This window comes from Bubalus kerabau, chromosome 15, assembly GCF_029407905.1.
Source record: "Bubalus kerabau isolate K-KA32 ecotype Philippines breed swamp buffalo chromosome 15, PCC_UOA_SB_1v2, whole genome shotgun sequence".
Lineage (NCBI taxonomy): Eukaryota > Metazoa > Chordata > Mammalia > Artiodactyla > Bovidae > Bubalus > Bubalus kerabau.
The window spans coordinates 48227727-48246375 of record NC_073638.1 but is presented as its reverse complement, the minus strand read 5'-3'; the positions used below and the strand labels follow the sequence as shown (position 1 = coordinate 48246375).

General features: G+C 40.6%; 1 protein-coding gene across 1 annotated transcript; it reads left to right on the top strand.

Annotated features, from left to right (window-relative positions):
• Window positions 1–11337: 11337 nt before the first annotated feature.
• On the top strand, window positions 11338–12276 carry LOC129628185 (olfactory receptor 51I2). The gene has a single exon (XM_055547616.1). The coding sequence runs from the start codon at window positions 11338–11340 to the stop codon at window positions 12274–12276; it is 939 nt and encodes a 312-aa protein (XP_055403591.1).
• Window positions 12277–18649: the final 6373 nt, after the last annotated feature.

Here is an 18649-nt window from a genome sequence, read left to right as displayed (position 1 = left end):
TAAACTTAAACTCTTTTTCACAACAAAGGAAAGTATAAGCAAGGTGAAAAGACAGCCATCAGAATGGGAGAAAATAACAGAAATGAAACAACTGACAAAGGATTAATCTCTAAAATATACAAGCTGTTCATATAACTCAATACCAGAAAAACAAACAACCTAATCAAAAAGTGGGGGAAAAAACTAAACAGACATTTCTCCAAAGAAGACATATAGATGGCTAACAAACACATGAAAATATGGTCCACATTGCTCATTACTAAAGAAATGCAAGTCAAAACTAGAATGAGATATCACCTCATACCAGTCAGAATGGCCAACATCAAAAGGTCTATAAACAATAAATGCTGGAAAGGATGTGGAGAAAAGGGAATGCTCTTGCACTGTTGGTGGGAATGTAAATTGATACAGCCACTATGGAAGACAGTATGGAGATTCCCTAAAATATTAGGAATTAGACCACCATATGACCCAGCAATCCCACTCCTAGGCATATACCCCGAGGAAACCAAAATTGAAAGAGACACATGTATCTCATTTTTCATTGCAGCACTATTTACAATAGTTAGAACATGGAAGTAACCTAGATGTCCATCAACAGATGAACGGATAAAGTAGTTGTACATACACAATGTAATATTATTCAGCCATAAAAAAAGAATGCATCTGAGTCAGTTCTAATGAGGTAGATGAACCCAGAACCTATTATACAGAATGAAGTAAGTCAGAAAGAGAAAGATAAATACTGTACTCTAACACATATATACAGAATCTAGAAAAATGTTACTGAAGAATTTATTTACAGAGCAGCAAAGGAGACACAGACAAAGAGAATGGACTTATGGACATGGGGGGAGGAGAGGGTGAGATGTATGGAAAGAGTAACATGGAAGCTTACATTACCATAGGTAAAATAGATAGCCAAGGGGAATTTGCTGTATGGCTCAGGAAATTCAAACAGGGGCTCTGTGTCAACCTAGAGGGGAGGGATGGGAAAGGAGATGGAAGGGAGGTTCAAAAGGGAGCGGGTATATGTATACGTATGGCTGATTCATGTTGAGGTTTGACAAAACACAGCAAAATTCTGTAAAGAAATTCAGTTCAGTTCAGTCGTGTCTGACTCTTTACAGACCCATTGACCGCAGCACGCCAGTCCTCCCTATCCATCACAAACTCTCAGAGTTTACTCAAACTCATGTCCGTTGAGTCGGTGATGCCATCCAACATATCCTCTTTCATCCCCTTCTCCTCCTGCCTTCCATCTTTCCCAGCATCAGGGGCTTTTCAAATGAGTCAGTTCTTCATACTAGGTGCCCAAAGTATTGGAGCTTCAGCTTCAGTATAAGTCCTTCCAAAAATGAACATTCAGGACTGATTTCCTTTAGGATGGACTGGTTGGATCTCCTTGCAGTCCAAGGGACTCTCAAGTGTCTTCTCCAACACCACAGTTCAAAAGCATCAATTCTTCGGCACTCAGCTTTCTTTATAATCCAACTCTCGCATCCATGCATGACTACTGGGAAAACCATAGCTTTGACTAGACAGCCCTTTGTTGACAAAATAATGCCTCTGCTTTTTAATATGCTCTCTAGGTTGGTCATAATTTTTCTCCCAAGGAGCAAGCATCTTTTAGCTTCATAGCTGTAGTCACCATCTGCAGCAATTTATGAGCCCCCCAAAATAAAGTCTGTCACTGTTTCCACTGTTTCCCTGTCTATTTGCTATGAAGTGATGGAATGGGAGCTGGAGGGGTGGCTGCATGGCCAAGGTCAGGAGCAGTGGCCATGAGGAGATACCCCACATCCAAGGTCAGAGAAACCCCAGTAAGACAGCAGGTGCTGGAGTGACTGTGAGGAGATATCCCACATCCAAGGGCAAAGGAGAACCCCCAGAAAGATGGTAGGGGGGAAGAAATCACATTTAGAATCAAACGCCATACCCATCAGATGCTCAGAGAGCTCAAACAAACTTTGTGTGCACCAGGACCCAGAGACCCCACAGAGACTGAGACAAAATTGTGTTTGAGTATCTCCTGTGGAGGTACAGGTCAACGGTGGACTGATAAGGTGCAGGGGCTCTGGGTGGAGCAGATTTGGGTATGGCTGGGTGCAGCAGACTTGGGTATGGCATAAGCCCTCTTGGAGGAGGTCGCCATTAACACCACCATAGAGTTGCCAGAATTTACACAGGACTGGGAAATAGACTCTTGGAGGGCATAAACAGAACCTTGTAAAGCAATTATCCTTAAATAAAAAATAAATTAATTTTTTTAAAAAGCAGAGGTATTACTTTGCTGACAAAGGTCCATCTAGTCAAAGCTATGGTTTTTCCAGTACTGATGTGAAGTGATGTGATAGTTGGACTATAAAGAAAGCTGAGTGCCAAAGAATTGGTGCTTTTGAACTGTGGTGTTGGAGAAGACTCTTGAGCGTCCCTTTGCAAGGAGATCAAACCACCAATCCTAAAAGGAACCAGTCCTGAATATTTATTGGAAGGACTGATGCTGAAGCTTAAGCTCCAATACTTTGGCCACCTGATGCAAAGAACTGTCTCATTGGGAAAAACCCTGATGCTGAGAAAGATTGAAGGCAGGAGGAGAAGGGGATGACAGAGGATGAGATGGTTGTATGGCATCACTGACTCAATGGACATGAGTTTGAGCAAGTTCTGGGAGTTGGTGATGGACAGGGAAGCCTGGCATGCTGCAATCCATGAGGTTGAAGAGAGTCAGACACGACTGAGCAACTGAATTGAACTGAACTGAATATCAGCTAGCTTCCAGATACACTCAGTGATTAGGAGGCACTGACACACAGAGATTATGTCACTCCCTCCATTCTCCTGCCTAAAGAAGTCTCTGGCACATGTTACGTTTCTTCCACAGCTCCAGCTTTTGCCAGTTGGAATCACCCTGGCTTCAGTTCTGGTGATCCCACCTTGAGTCTTCAGCCTGTGGATCATAGTGGTAAATCTCTAAGTCATATTAGCAACAGCAGGTCCATTTCTTGGATCTTTTGAAATCTGTATAAACAATTTCCAAGATTAAGTTCACTCTATTTTATTGTACTAGTTATTTTATTATTGTCTCTCAGTCTCAATTACACATTTACATTATTCCTTGTGGTACTGGGTCTCTGTAAACTCCATTTCTCACTTTCCAATCAGTTCCCCAGATCTGCAAATAGGATGTCCTAGGAAACTCGAGCAAGAAGGAGGATTGTTTTTTGTTGCTTTCAGTGTTACCCCAGCAACATTTTTGCACTCGAGCGACAATGATTCTTTCCAATGCATTAGCTGGTTCCTTTTTTTTTTTAATTTATTTTATTTTTTAACTTTACACTATTGTATTGGTTTTGCCATTTTATAGCTTTCCAAGAGCTTCCCTGATGGCTCAGTAGTAAAGAATCTGCCTGCCAATGCAGGATACCTGGATTCAGTCCCTTAGTTTGGAAGATCCCCTGAAGAAGGAGAATGGTAACCCATTCCAGTATTCTTGTCTGGAAAATCCCAAAGACACAGGAGCCTGGTAGGCTATAGTCCATGGAGTCACAAAGAATCAGACATGACTTAGTGACTAAACAACAACAAAACTCCAAAAGGGGTCTTATGTGACTTTTTAAAGACCTCTGAACAAGCCAGAGAAGTTCCCTGTCCCTCTCCTCTCTGAGGAGTAAATCTTATTTATACAAGGCCTCTTGTCTGAACTCAAGATCCCAGCATCATCTAAACAGTATCTTCTTCTCAGGAGTTTGAGTTTCAGCTCTTCACCACTATTCCCTCAAGATTGTAAGAATGAATAATTTCAAAACTCTGACCTTGTTCTCTAACCAAGTCCTATGGTTAGAAGCTACTTCCTGAAGTTATCACCTCCAGTGACACCATCATAATCTCTTTTGGTCTTATGCATTATTTAATAATTGGTTATGAAGTGTTTACATTAATTTTTCTTAATTAAAGGAACTGATGTGGTCCTTATATTCTGACTGGACCATAACTATACCATATTTTTTGTTTCCTGGGTTAGATCACAACTAACACATGAATTCAATAGACATCACTATATGCTACATTCCAAGCACTTTCCTGCATCCCTAGGACCTGGAGATGTAGAAATATCAAAATAAGTTGGATCTTTCTCTAAGAGAGCTTATTGTCCATTTGGAAATGTAACAAGTGAGTTCATCACAATCCATGTGAAAGGACTGTTACCAAGAAAGTAAGGAATATTATGGGAGTAACTGAGCATACATTATGCAAGTAATTAGAAACATTTGAACAGAAAAGACCCTAAAATTTCAAAGATGTTTCAGCAAAAGACAAATATATAATGTGTCTTTCACTGCTCTTTTCATCTAAAAGAACAGGGAGCATAAGTTCATTTAGTCAACAGATGCTTACTAAAAACCCAACAGGTGTCCTACAATATTTAAAATAATGTAGACACAACTGTGAACAAAACAGCCAAGGCTCATTTGGATGGTGTTTAGGGAGATGATAGACAATAACAAGGAATTTCAGAGAAGGAAGAGAGGGTTGAAGAAAATAAAATTAAAATTAAAAATATATTGTCATATTCTAAGGCTTGCTAATGCTGACATATTAAGCTATACATTCGTGTGTGCATGCTAAGTTGCTTCAGTCATGTCCAACTCTTTGCAACCCTATGGACTGTAGCCCCCTGGGCTCTTCTGTCCATGAGATTCTCCAGGCAAGAATACTGGAATGGGTTGCCATCCCCTCCTCCAGGGGATCTTCCTGACCTGGGGACAGAACCCACATCTCTTGTGTCTCCTGTTTTGGCAAATGGGTTCTTTACCACTAGGGCCACCTGAGAAGCCCTTTGGCACTTAGTAAAAGCTCTCTATATATTGATTGAATAAATAGAGATGGTTTCAAATGACTTGGGCAATGTAGAATTAGAGTTTTGTTTTCTTTTGTTTATTTTGGTTTGTTTTGCTTTGTTTTCTGCAGTGTGAAGGAGATACGGAACAGAATGAGCTGAAGCCTAGGGTTTGATAATGTCAAACTGAAGGGACCAATACTACCACAGCTGTTGCTGTGGAAGAAGATAAAGAAGGATAAATGGACCATAACATAGTAAAAAGAAGAAAAAAGAAGAGAGCTGGGAAAGAAGAAAACATGAGAAAATAAGAAGAAATAAGAGGGGAATTCCCTAGATGTCCAGTGGTTAGGACTCTGCACTTCCACTGAGACTGAGTTTCCATCCCCTGTGAGGGAATTAAGATCCCACAAGCTGTGCTGAGCAGTCATAAAAAAAAAAAAATTAATTGATAAGAGAAATACCTAGAAGAAAGGGAAGTAGAATCAAAAGCAGAAGCAGAAAGAAGAGAAAAAGAATGAGAAACAAAAAGAGAAAAATTATGGGATTTGAACACCAACTTATTTACAACCAGTTAATCCATGGAACTTTCCTGTATTCTTTTCTTTTTTGCTTTGAGATAAATATTTTAAATCCTAGAAATTATTCTTATAATCATCAACACATGCCTTAACATTAATTTTCTCCTGCCCCCAAAGATCCCCAGCTACAGATATGCATATATATGTGTGTGCATGCTCAGTCATGTCCAACTCTTCATGACCCCATGAACTGTAGCCCACCGGGCTCCTTTGTCCATGGGGTTATCCAGGCAAGAATATTGGAGTGGGTTGTCATTTCCTCCTCCAGGACATTTTCCCAACTCAGACAGGGATCGAATCCATGTCTCCTGCAGCTCTGCCATTGCAGGCGGATTCTTTACCCGCTGAGGCACCTGGGAAGCAGCATACAGGTAGGCATGCCCCTGGGCAATATTGTCCGATTGTGTATGCGTGGACTTAGGGACACTTATAAGTAATAAAATAAGAAGTAAATGATCATGTGTGAAACAAAAACTAGATTTGTTTTTTAATGAGGAGGTGTAATATCACATCATCCATCTTTCAGATTAGAGATAAAGATTGCACCATCCATCTTGTCTCATTCTGGAGGAAGGTATATCACAGACAGTCCTGTGGAGAGGGTTAAGCAACTAGGTACTGAAGCCTCCTGCCAATACCCATGTTAACTTGGGGGAGGGTCCTCCAGACCTAGTCAATTCTTCATGAACTGGAGCCCTAACCAGCAGTTTGACTCTAACCTCATGAGAGAATCTTAGCTGGAACCACTCAACTGAGCCAATCACTGGTCCTTCATAAATAAAACACAAAGTTCATAACTTAATGAGTTAATATGTATTAAGCTACTGAGGGTTTTTTTTTTTTTGGTAATTTGTTACATATCAATTTATAACTAATAGATACAGGATTCATACATCATAATCTAAAAATTTAATCAAGTCTAAGCATATACTTGCTACTTAAAAATGGTATTTGACTAATTTATTTATTCATTAATTTTATAATTTAACAAATAAATTGAGTACCCAATATATACTGTGTGGAAACAAGAGTAACCAGACTCTTTCCTTTTTTATAGTCCCCATATTGAGTTTTGTGATGATAGTCTGAGGAAATTGTGAATAAATTCATTAACAGTACCTAAAACATTCTAGTAATGTTAAGAGGTAGGCAGTATTTAGGAGGAAATAACTGGTACCAGAAGAAGAGTCAAACTCTGGGTTAAAAGAGGCCAAATACCACTTAATATCCTTAAAATGGTTAGTTGTGCATTCCATATTATTTCTTCACCTTAGAAATTTCCCTCAACTTCTTTTTAGAGAAATTTTGAAAACTCATGAATGGCACTGAATGTGGATGACTCTATCTTAGGTTACATGTTTAAAAAAACTGCTTATTTGTGAGGAAACCTTTAGCTATTTCTGTGATTATGTACACTGTCATGGACTGACTTCATTCCAAAATCAATTTCTAAATGCCTACATCATGTGAAGTCAAGCGAGACTCTGGATAAGACATGGTTTCTGTGACTATGAAGCTGAAAATAATTTTCTCTATTCATTCTTTCTAAGGGTCAAAAAAGCCCCAGGCCCTGAGCTAGGTATTGAGGATAATGTAATGAGGAAGACACTTCATGCAAAGAGTTGACTCATTGGAAAAGACCCTGATGCTGGGAGGGATTGGGGGCAGGAGGAGAAGGGAACGACAGAGGATGAGATGGCTGGATGGCATCACCGATTCGATGGACATGAGTTTGAGTAAACTCTGGGAGTTGGTGATGGGCAGGGAGGCCCAGCATGCTGCGATTCATGGGGCCTCAAAGAGTCGGACACGACTGAGCGACTGAACTGAACTGAAGACACAAAATGCATGATTTATGTAAAGTTTCAGTAGCATTTGATAAAACCAGAAATAGGGAAATGTCAAGTTCATAAACAATCACAAAAAAGCACAAGAAATTAGGAAAATAATTAAATAACCAGGTAAGGTTCTTGCAGCTGTAGGGTTCACTAGGAAATGTTTTAGGTGGTAAAAATCCCCAGAAGAGGACATGATAAAGACCAAATACAGAAGCACAAGGTCATGAAATGGCATATTTGTTTGAAAATCTGCAAGAGGTTCAGTTAAAAAAGAAAGAAAGGAATGTAATAAGGATTTGAGCTGAGAGATTATTGTTGAACCCTACACCAAGGTCACAGGTTGGGGAACCTTGTACTAAGGCCACAGATGTGGAACCCTTTACCAAAGTTACAGGACAAAATTCTCCAGAACTGACCAAGCCCCATAGCAACAATTACCAAGCCCCCTGACTTACCCCAGCCAACTCTCTGACACCATATTAGGTAAAATATCCACCCTATAGCATCCTAACCAATCACCTAATGCCACTGTTCCTGGAGGAATTTTGTCTTGAGGCTATAAAAATGGGCTAGTAGCCCTTGAAAGGGGTCTGCTTTCCTTTGAGACAGCCCACTATTCTAACAGCATCTCTCTCTGTAATAAGCTCTATTCACCTCTCATTCTGCCTCGTGTCTGGAAATTCTTTGCTAATTCATGCACAAACCACACTTTTGAGATGAGAAATTCTAATGTGCTAAAAGTTTGAGACGCTTTGTACATGACACAGAATTTTTAAATGGATCCTGTGTATCTTAGACTGGTTCACATGTGAAGATAATAGCTATTATATTTTTAATAAACAATCATGGGAAATTTTGATTTTCATAGAACCAGTTAGCTGACTTATACACTCCTTTGCAAAATTCAGTGGTTCTCAACCAAAGGTTCTTTTGTACTTCATGGCATGCTTGTCAAAGCCTGGTGGCATTTTTTATTGTCATAATGGGGGTAGAGCATCTGTTAGGTAAAGGCCAGTGACACTGCTAGAATTCTTACAATGCACAAGACATCACGTCACAATAAAGAATTATTCACAACAAATTGTTAACACTGCTGAGGTTGAGAAGTGAAGTGAAGTGAAGTTGCTCAGTCGTGTCCGACTCTTTGCGACCCCGTGGACTATAGCCTATCAGGCTCCTCCGTCCATGGGATTTTCCAGGCAAGAGTACTGGAGTGGGTTGCCATTTCCTTCTCCAGGGGATCTTCCCTACCCAGGGATTGAACCCAGGTGTCCCGCATTGTGGGCAGACGCTTTATCCTCTAAACTCTGCCCTAATCAAAGGTGTAAAAGAGTTATGAATTAGAGGATCTAAACAAAGATTTCTGAAGAGAATCATTGGAAAAAGCTGTCTCCCATCCCACATCCTACATGCAAGAGAAAGGGATATGGAGGTACATCCCACTGTTCTTGAATAAAAAGAGTTTCCTCAAGGATTCTACTCAGGAGCATGTGTCCTCTGAGTTGTAGGGGAAAAGAGACATAGCAGACTGGTTTCTTATTACACTTGAAAATTTAAGTAGTGTGATAAAAGCCATCTCACTCTTCAGATAGCAGGATTAAATAGAAGACTATTGCCATTTTGAGGTAGGGCATTAGTTATACACAAGAAGGTTAACCCTTTCCTGGGTGGCTACAGAGAGAGAGTTTTCATGGTGGTGTTGTCGCTTCTAATCAGAAGAATATATAGTTCTACAAAGGTGAAGGCAAAGAACTATTGATACTTTGTATAAAATAGATAACTAATGAGAACCTACTATATAGCTCAGTGCTCTGTGGTGACCTAAATAGGAAGGGAATCCAAAGGAAAGGCTATATATATATATATATATATATATAAACTAATTCACTTTCCTGTGCAGTAGAAACCAACACAACATTGTAAATCAATTATAGTCCAATAAAAATTAATTTTAAAAAAGAACTAAGCATTTTCAATAAATTCACCAGGATAAGAAAACTTAGTTATTTTCTGATTATACCTTATTTGTTCAGCTAGGTCAATATGTCACATAATTCTGGGATTTCTTTAAAGATAATGAGCTCCTGTCTTACATGCCTGCCCAGCCTTCACCAAGCAGTGTCTTGCACTGGGGAGAGAACTGGTGTGGCAGATAGCAGAGTTCTTTTTCAGCTAAAAGTGCTTATGATCAGTAGTCATGAAAGTCCTCAAGAGAATAAAATCTTCCTAACGAGTTTTCAGGCACAAAGTCAGCACCACTGCTCTCCTCCTGGGGCTTAGAGTGAGATATAAAACAGGCAGGCATGAACGCACTTGAGCAGATGGAGAGAAGAATGTGTTGTTCCATGGATGTCTCTTGTCATTCTGTTCTCTGGTGAGTTCTGAAACCCAGTAGGGGTGAACTAGCTGACTGTCCTGAAAGGGTTTAACCCTGCCCCAAGAAAGGGTTACACTGGGAAAAGGGGAGGGTGAAGAAGAGAGAGACAATGTGTGGAGGTAGTATCTTAGCTGAGTGAACAGAATAAGGGGGACTGTCCTTTGCCTTGGGGTTCTAATCCTGGAACAGCCACTAACTGCTTATGTAACTCTGAGTGATTCACCGTACTTCTCTAGACTGTCACTTTCCGGAGTCAGATTCCTTGAGATCAATGTTTCTATGATTCACTAACATTGCTGCAAGTTGAGGAAGGAAAGCAGGACTTGGCCACAAGAAAGGTTCAGAAAAATAGAAGCGAAGTGATCACCGCCAATTCCACGACTCAGACTAACAGCTGAGCCAGCACACATGATCTAACTTTGTTCTCATTTTATTAATTCTGAGAAAAAGATATATAAAAGTTCTTAGGATATATAAAAAAGTATACAAAAGTCCCCAGAGAAAAAGAAATCAGTTAGTCATAAACTATAGCCATAAATAGAAGAGCATATCTAAACATGGATGACTATGACATAGATTCAAAACTATGATCCTTACATCAGCTATATTTCAATTAAAAAATAAAGAAAAAACTCTGGTCTTTAGACAACCTGAATGTTAGTATACCTATACCAGATTTAGAGGAGAATTCATAAGTTTTCCCCAGAAAGGAACAACTTCACACCTTTGCACAAACACAAGGTTTCTTTGTTGTTTTTTTGCAGCAGCTCTGCTAGTAAAAAGCGGATATCCACTGGCAGTCATTTCATCGAAGTCCCACTAGCCCTTCTCCTTCCTAACCAAACATATATCATAATTCAGACTAGCTCTGGGGTATGCTATCATTAATTAGTGACATGTAAGAATCAACACTGTGAAGGAAAAATTTAAATACTTGTACACTTACTGATGGGAGAAGGCAATGGCACCCCACTCCAGTACTCTTGCCTGGAAAATCCCATGGATGGAGGAGCCTGGTGGGCCGCAGTCCATGGGGTCGCTAAGAGTCGGACAGGACTCAGCAACTTCACTTTCACTTTTCACTTTCCTGCATTGGAGAAGGCAATGGCACCCCACTCCAGTGCTCTTGCCTGGAGAATCCCAGGGACGGGGGAGCCTCGTGGGCTGCCGTCTATGGGGTTGCACAGAGTCGGACACAACTGAAGCGACTTAGCAGCACAGTTACTGATGAGTCAAACTCCCAATGTCCTTTTGTAATAGTTCTCTACGAAGTTTAATTAACCTATTTCCATTCAAAGGTGTGATTAAAATTGTAGATACCATAGTGTGAACATTTTCCTTGTAATTAATTGACACATCTAAGTATTTGCCAATATTGTCCTTCTTTCATAAAACAGAGGGAATATGCAGCCCAGCCTATGGCTTGATATATTTAAACATTTGTCAATATCTTCCTTATTCCATAAAACAGAGAGAAACAGTAGCCTAGCCTATGACTTGATGATCATGAAGTATGAAGAAAAGAAGTTTGCCTGTATTTTTCCAAAACAAGTGATTTCATGAATGCATCAGTTTAAACTGTATAGATACCATCTATTCTGTCTTTTACTCCCTGGTTCCTCCTCTTCCAATAAGTGCAGCTCTCAGAAATCACTAAATCAGAAGGTCTGACCCTGAAAAGCTCTCTGGTTTCCTCCTGCCATGGGGTTGTTCAATATCACTCACCCTGCCTTTTTCCTTCTGACTGGTATCCCTGGCCTGGAGAGCTCTCAATTCTGGCTAGCAGGACCCCTCTGTGTGATGTATGCTGTGGCTCTTGGGGGCAACACAGTGATCCTGCAAGCTGTGAGAGTGGAGCCCAGCCTTCATCAGCCCATGTACTACTTCCTGTCCATGCTGTCTTTCAGCGACATGGCCATGTCCATGGCCACACTGCCTACCGTTCTCAGAACCTTCTGCCTCAATGCCCGCACCATTGATTTTGATGCCTGCCTAATCCAGATGTTCCTCATTCATTCCTTCTCCATGATGGAGTCAGGCATTCTGCTGGCCATGAGCTTTGACCGCTATGTGGCCATTTGTGATCCCTTGCGCTATGCCACTGTGCTCACTAACGAAGTCATCGCTGGAATGTGTTTAGCAGTGACTGCTCGGAGCTTCATCACCCTTTTTCCTCTTCCCTTCCTCATCCAGAGGCTTCCTATCTGCAGATCCAATGTCCTTTCCCACTCCTACTGCCTCCACCCAGACATGATGAAGCTGGCTTGTGCTGACATCACAATCAATATCATCTATGGACTCTTTGTTCTTATTTCCACGTTTGGCATGGACTTGTTATTTATCTTCCTCTCCTATGTGCTCATTCTGCACTCAGTTATGGCCATTGCCTCCCATGAGGAACGCCTCAAAGTTCTCAACACATGTGTATCACATATCTTGGCTGTACTTGCATTTTATGTACCAATGATTGGGGTCTCCATGGTGCACCGCTTTGGGAAAAATGTCCCACGCTACATACATGTCCTTTTGTCCAACATCTACCTCTTCGTGCCTCCTGTGCTCAACCCTCTCATTTATAGCGCCAAGACAAAGGAGATCCGTAGAGCCATTGTTCACATGTTTCACCACATCAAAATGTGACTTCCACGTTTGGCTTTAAAATATAATGATCATTGTAGTCCTAGACTATGACCCACAGTGTTGTTATTATCATCATTGTTGATGTTGTTATCCTAAACATCATAATTATCATCGCAAAGGTAGATTTACTGGGGGGTGGGGGAAGTAAAAGATCAGGAATGGAGATTAAAAACATATAGGACAGAACAAATGTGTAACAATACATCTAACAAAAATCAATTTCATTCATATAAAGATAACTATTAGAGTCAATTGAGTGATTAGACAAAACTTTGCAGAGGAAGATTAAGCTAGGAATCATTTTCTATAATAATAAATATTACTAATATAATACTAATTGTAGTATCTGTTTCCTAAAAGTGCCAGATTCAGTTCTAAATTATTTTGCATTAATTCATTTAATCTTTCTAACAATCTTATCAAGTATAGAGAATGAAATAAATTGTTCAAAGTAACTCACATAATGATTCAAGTGAGATTCAATACTATTCTGTCTCGTGTTTGTACCCAACCACTGCAATTACTGCTTCTCTAACTGACATCACTATTAACATTTCAACTTCTTGAGGTATGCCAGACTGGGAAAGATAAATATCATATGACATTGCTTAAATGTGGGCTCTAGAAAAAGACTTGTTGTTCATTGTTCAGTTGCTACGTCATGTCCTGCTCCTTGTGACCCCATGGACTGCAGCATGCCAGGCCTCCCTGTCTTTCACAATCTGCTAGAGTTTGCTCAAACTTGTGTCCTTTCAGTGGGTTATGCCATCCAACTGTTTCATCCTCTGTCATCCCCTTCTCCTCCTGCCCTCTGTCTCTAACAGCATGAGGGGCTTTTCCAATGAGTCGGTTCTTCGCATCAGGTAGCCAGACTATTGGAGCTTCAGCTTCAGCATCAGTCCTTCCAATGGATATTCAGGGTTGATTTCCTTTAGGATTGACTGCTTTGATCTCCTTGCTGTCCAAGGCACTCTCAAGAGTATTCTTTAGCATAACAGTTCAAAAGTATCAAGTCTTCAGCACGCAGCCTTCTTTATAGTCCAACTCTCCCATCTGTACATGACCAGTGGAAAAAACATAGCTCTGACTACATGGATCTTTGTCAGCAAAGTGATGTCTCTGCTTTTTAATAGGCTATCTCAGTTTGTCATAGCTTTTCTTCCAAGGAAAAAGTGTCTTTTAATTTCCAATAAATATCATAAATAAGTTTATAGTTTATAATTTACTTAGATATCAATAGCTTACTTAAAAACTTATATTAATAGCTTAAACAAATACAACTTATCTCAGAAAAAACACTTCTTTCTCCCCACGAGTCTGTTAATTAGGAAATTGGTCAACATTTATTAGTCAGAAATAATACATATACATTGGTGAATGAAATGGCAACCCACTCCAGTATTCTTGCCTGGGAAATCCCATGGACAGGGAAGCCTGGTGGGCTATAGTCCATGGGATCATGAGAGTCAGACACGACTGAGTGACTAAACAACAGCAAAATTAAAACAAAGCAATACATATACACATTTACATACATACTCATATATAATGGATTTTTTTTCTCTATTAAGAATATAAGAGCTTATCATTTTCAACCTCCTCAACAAATGTCTCTATAATCTATGGTCACTGTAAACAGGCAGTGTGTGTACACACCTGCACGTGCCCCATAGGTCCCTAACCAAGCAGGAGCCGGGAAGTGAGTGCTTCCAAACACTGAAAGAAATTACCATCACTATTTTTTTCAGTGATGCCTTACTTATTCAGAACTCAGATCAGCACATTTGTATTCAGCTGTTAGCACTGCTGAGATTAAGAAACTCTGTTCTAATCAAAGATTTAAAAGAGTTATGAATTAGAGGATATAAATAAAGGTTTCTGAAGAGACCCCCTGGAAAGAGCTATCCCATCCCCCAGCCCTCATACAAGAGAAAGGAATACAGAGGTGCATCCCACTGTCCCTGAATGAAAAGAGAGTTTCCATAAGGTTTCTATTCAGAAATCATAGGTCCCCTAAGTTGTGGGGAGAAAGAGACACAGAAGATCAGTTCCTTATTACCCCTGGAAATTTAAATAGAGCAATGAAAGTTACCTTGCTGTTCTGATAGCAGGATTGCGTAGGAGACTATTGCTATTTTAAGGTAGGACATTTGTTTCACACAGAAAGGCTGCCCATTTCCCGGATGACTACATGTTAGAGAGAGCTGGCATGGTGTGGCTGTAGATCCTGACCAGAAGAATGTAAAGGGGATCTGGGTTGTGGACAGAGTCAAAAGCAATCACATAAAAATATATTAGTTAAAACTGATGTAGGAAATAGATGGACTCCTGGGCTGGACAACTGGTGTTTGTCAATTGGAGTACAACTGAAGCTTTGTTTTCCCTCAGAGATTCCAAGGACAAAGCTAGTGGCAAAAGCTGAGCTTTGCTGGAGTAAAGAGATAACATGCAGAAGTTTCCTAAGATCAAGGAAACTTCCCTGACAGCAAACACGGGTACAGAAAGGAGGGGTTGCTGCCCCATGACACGTGATGCCAAGACTCCCACAGGTCTGTGTGGTAGAATCCATCTTAGGAAAAAGTTGCACAAGCATATTGGGGAGGGTCTTAGGGCAGGACAGGTGTGAAAAAGAAAACAAGATAATCAGGCAAAGATAGACTAAAACTGGACTTCCCTGGTGGCTCAAGTGGTAAAAAATCTGCCTGCAGTGTGGGAGACCCAGGTTCAATCCCTGGGTCAGGAAGATCCCCTGGAGAACGGAATGGCTACCCATTCCAGTATTCTTGAAAATTCTTCACGCCTGGAGAATTCCATGGACAGAGGAGCCTGGTGGACTACAGTTCATGGGGTCTCAGAGAGTTGGACATGACTGAGCAATTAACACTTTCATTTTTAAACAAAGACCGGGGAGAACTACCCTATGTAAGTGATTTAAATCACCTCTTACTGCAATCTTTCTCATTATGAAGGACACTCACATCCTTTCTCTCTGGTTGTGTATTTTTGGCTTGATTTTGTCTTAAATAAGCAAACTATGTCTCTGTGTGCTCTCCCACATGTTATGCTGTATCTCTGATAATAAACTTTGTACTTATTTTTGCAGTTTTTGCTTCCTTGAGAAATTCATTTCTCACAAGAGGCAAGAGCCAGGGAAACTGTGTTTCTAGTCTCCAGCTGCTGGTGGACTAGCAGCTAGGATTCCTGGTTTTCATCCAGGCCACCTAAGTCCAATTTCTAGGCAGGGAACTAAGATTCAAGACTACTCACTGCTATCTCTTCAAGATCAAAGTCAAATGGAGAGGTCAAAGATGGAAGGAAATTTCTTCAAATAATTAATGAAAGCACCCAATGAAAGAATCAGCTTTAAGTATTGTTTTAAGTATTTAATAAACCTAGGAAACATGATATCAGGTAACTGAATCATAATGAATTATGAATCTTGCCATTTCCCTTCTAGCTCCTTTCTGGGTGAGAAGTCAGTTACCATTGTTAGCAAGGGAAGGATAGCAGAAAATAAAAGACTGCAATTCTGAACACTGGAAGATTCGACTATTACATGAGTCTGTTATTGCTTAGTGATGTCTGACTCTTTGTGACTCCATGGACTGTAGCCCACTAAGCTCCTCTGTCCATGAACTTTTCCAGGCAAGAATACTAGATGGGTAACCATTCTCTTCTTCAGGGGCTCTTCCCCACCCAGGCATTGAACCCAGTCTCCCACATTGCAGGCAGATTCTTTACCATCTGAGCTATAGGGAAGCTATACATGAGTCTGGGTTGTCCAGATATTCACTAGAAGAAATTTTATCATCTGAATGTGACCAGAAATATTAGGAACTTGTTTTTCATTTAGGAGTAAAGGAAGAACTAGTGTTTTCAATATATTTAAGAGGAAAAGAAAAGTGATCTTAATCATTTTTTATTATACCTTCTTTCTTGGGCTTGGTCAGCATATCACATAATTCTGGAATTTTTTAGAGGGTATTGAGCTCCTGTCTTACATGTCTATACAGCCTTCAGTGGATAGTGTCTTGGATTGGGTAAGAATCAGTCCGGCAGATTGTTGAGTTATTTTTCAGCTAAAAGAGTATATGCTTTATTCTCAGTAGTCATTAAAGACCTCAAGAGAATGAAACCTTCCTGATGAGTTTTCAGACAAAAAGTCAGCATCACCGCTCTCTCTCTCGGGGCTTAGAATGAGATATAAAAGAGGCAAGCATGAATGCCCTATAGTAGATAGAAGAATATGTTGTTCTGTGGGTGTCTCTCATCTGCCTGTCTTCTGGTGAGTTCTGAACCCAATTAGGGGGAGACCCGGGTTCAATCTCTAGGTCAGAAAAATGCCCTGAAGAAGGGAATGGCTACCTACTCCAGTACTCTTGCCTAAAGAATCCATAAACAGAGGAGCCTGGTGGGCTACATGTCCATGGGGTTGCAAAGAGTCAGACACGACTGAGCGACTAACACAACAACAAAGGGGTGAGCTAGCTGACTGTCCTGAAGTGGTTTAACCTTGCCCCAAGTAAGGGTTAACTGGGAAAGGGATAGGGTGAGAAGAGGGAGAGACTGAGGGGAGGTTATCAGATGGTAGCATCTTAGCTGGGTGAGCAGAGCAGGTGGAAATTCCCCTGGACTTGAGGTTCTTGTCCTGGCACTGCCTCTAACTGATTGTGTAACTCTGGGTGATTCACTGTAGTTCTCCAGATTATTACTTTCCAGAGGCAGTTTCCTTGGGATTAATATTTGCATGATTCACTAACATTGTTGCAAGTTGAGGAAGGAAAGCAGGACTCAGGGCACAAGAAAGGTTCAGAAAAACAGGAGCAAAGTGGTCACTATCAATTCTACAACTCAGATAACGGCTGAGCCAGAACACATGGTCTAACTTTGCTTTCATCTTTTGAATTCTGAGACACAATATGTAAAATCACCAAGGAGATTAAAGAGTAAGAAAAATCAGTTAATGGTAAACTTTTGATGAGCCATGAATAGGCAAGCATTTCTAACTTGTTATTATCCATCACATAGATGAAAAATTATGGTCCTTATAAGACTCTCTATACAGCTCTCCAATCCCATCAGAACAACAGAGCCATAAAGGATACTATAAAATATCCACAAAAATTGATATAAAGAAGAAGACACAGAGGTCTAGAGAGAAAAAGAAATTTTTCTGTCTCACACAGCCAGGGCATGCCAGAGCACAGTAAAATCACAGGACTCCTGATGCTCAGCCCAAGAACTGTTACCCTAAACCATTCTGGTTCCTATAAATCTTCAGTTGAAGAAAAGGTTCTGGGTTCCAAGAGCAGAAGAAATAGAGTCCAGCATTGAATACAGGGTGTGTTTGTGTTTGTTTTTGTTTTTTTGTATCACTGTCTCACGTGAATCTGCCTTTTGAAACTCTCTCTTCAAGGGTATCTGAGAAATCTCCACCCAGAAGTATGTACCTCCGTTTTCTTTTCCAATTTCCTCCCCAACACTTCATAATGCCTCAAAGGCATCAGTGCAATATTCAGTTCAATTCAGTTGCTCAGTCATGTCTGACTCTTTGTGACCCCATGGACTGTAGTATGCCAGGCTTCCTTGTTTATCACCAACTCCCAGAGCTTGCTCAAACTCATGTCCATCGAGTCGGTGATGCCATCCAACCACCTCACCCTCTCTTGTCTCCTCCTGCCTTCAATCTTTCCCAATATCAGGGTCTTTTCCAATGAGTCAATTCTTCACATCAGGTGACCAAAGTATTGGAGTTTCAGCTTCAGTCCTTCCAATGAATATTCACGACTGATTTCCTTTAGGACTGACTGATTTGATTTCCTTGCAGTCAAAGGGACTCTCAAGAGTCTTCTCCAACATCACAGTTCAAAAGCATCAATTCTCCAGTGCTCAGCTTTCTTTATAGTCCACTCCAATATTCTTGGACTTTCCTTGTGGCTCAGCTGGTAAAGAATCTGCCTGCAATGTGGGAGACCTGGGTTTGATCCCTGGCTTGGGAAGATCCCCGGGAGAGGAGGAAGGCTATCCACTCCAGTATTCTGGCCTGGAGAATTCCATGGACTATATAGTCCATGGGGATGCAAAGAGTCGGTCATGACTGAGCAATTTTCACTTTCACTTTCACTTTCTCACATCAAAACATGACTACTTGGAAAACCACAGCTTTGACTAGACTGACTTTTGTCTGCCAAGTAATGTCTCTGCTTTTTAATATGCTATCTAGGTTGGTCATAGCTTTTCTTCCAAGGAGCAAGCATCTTTTAATTTCATGCCAGCAGTCACCATCAGCAGTGATTTTGGAGCCCAAGAAAATAAAGTCTGTCACTGTTTCCCCATCTATTTGCCAGGAAGTGGTGGGACCAGATGCCATGTT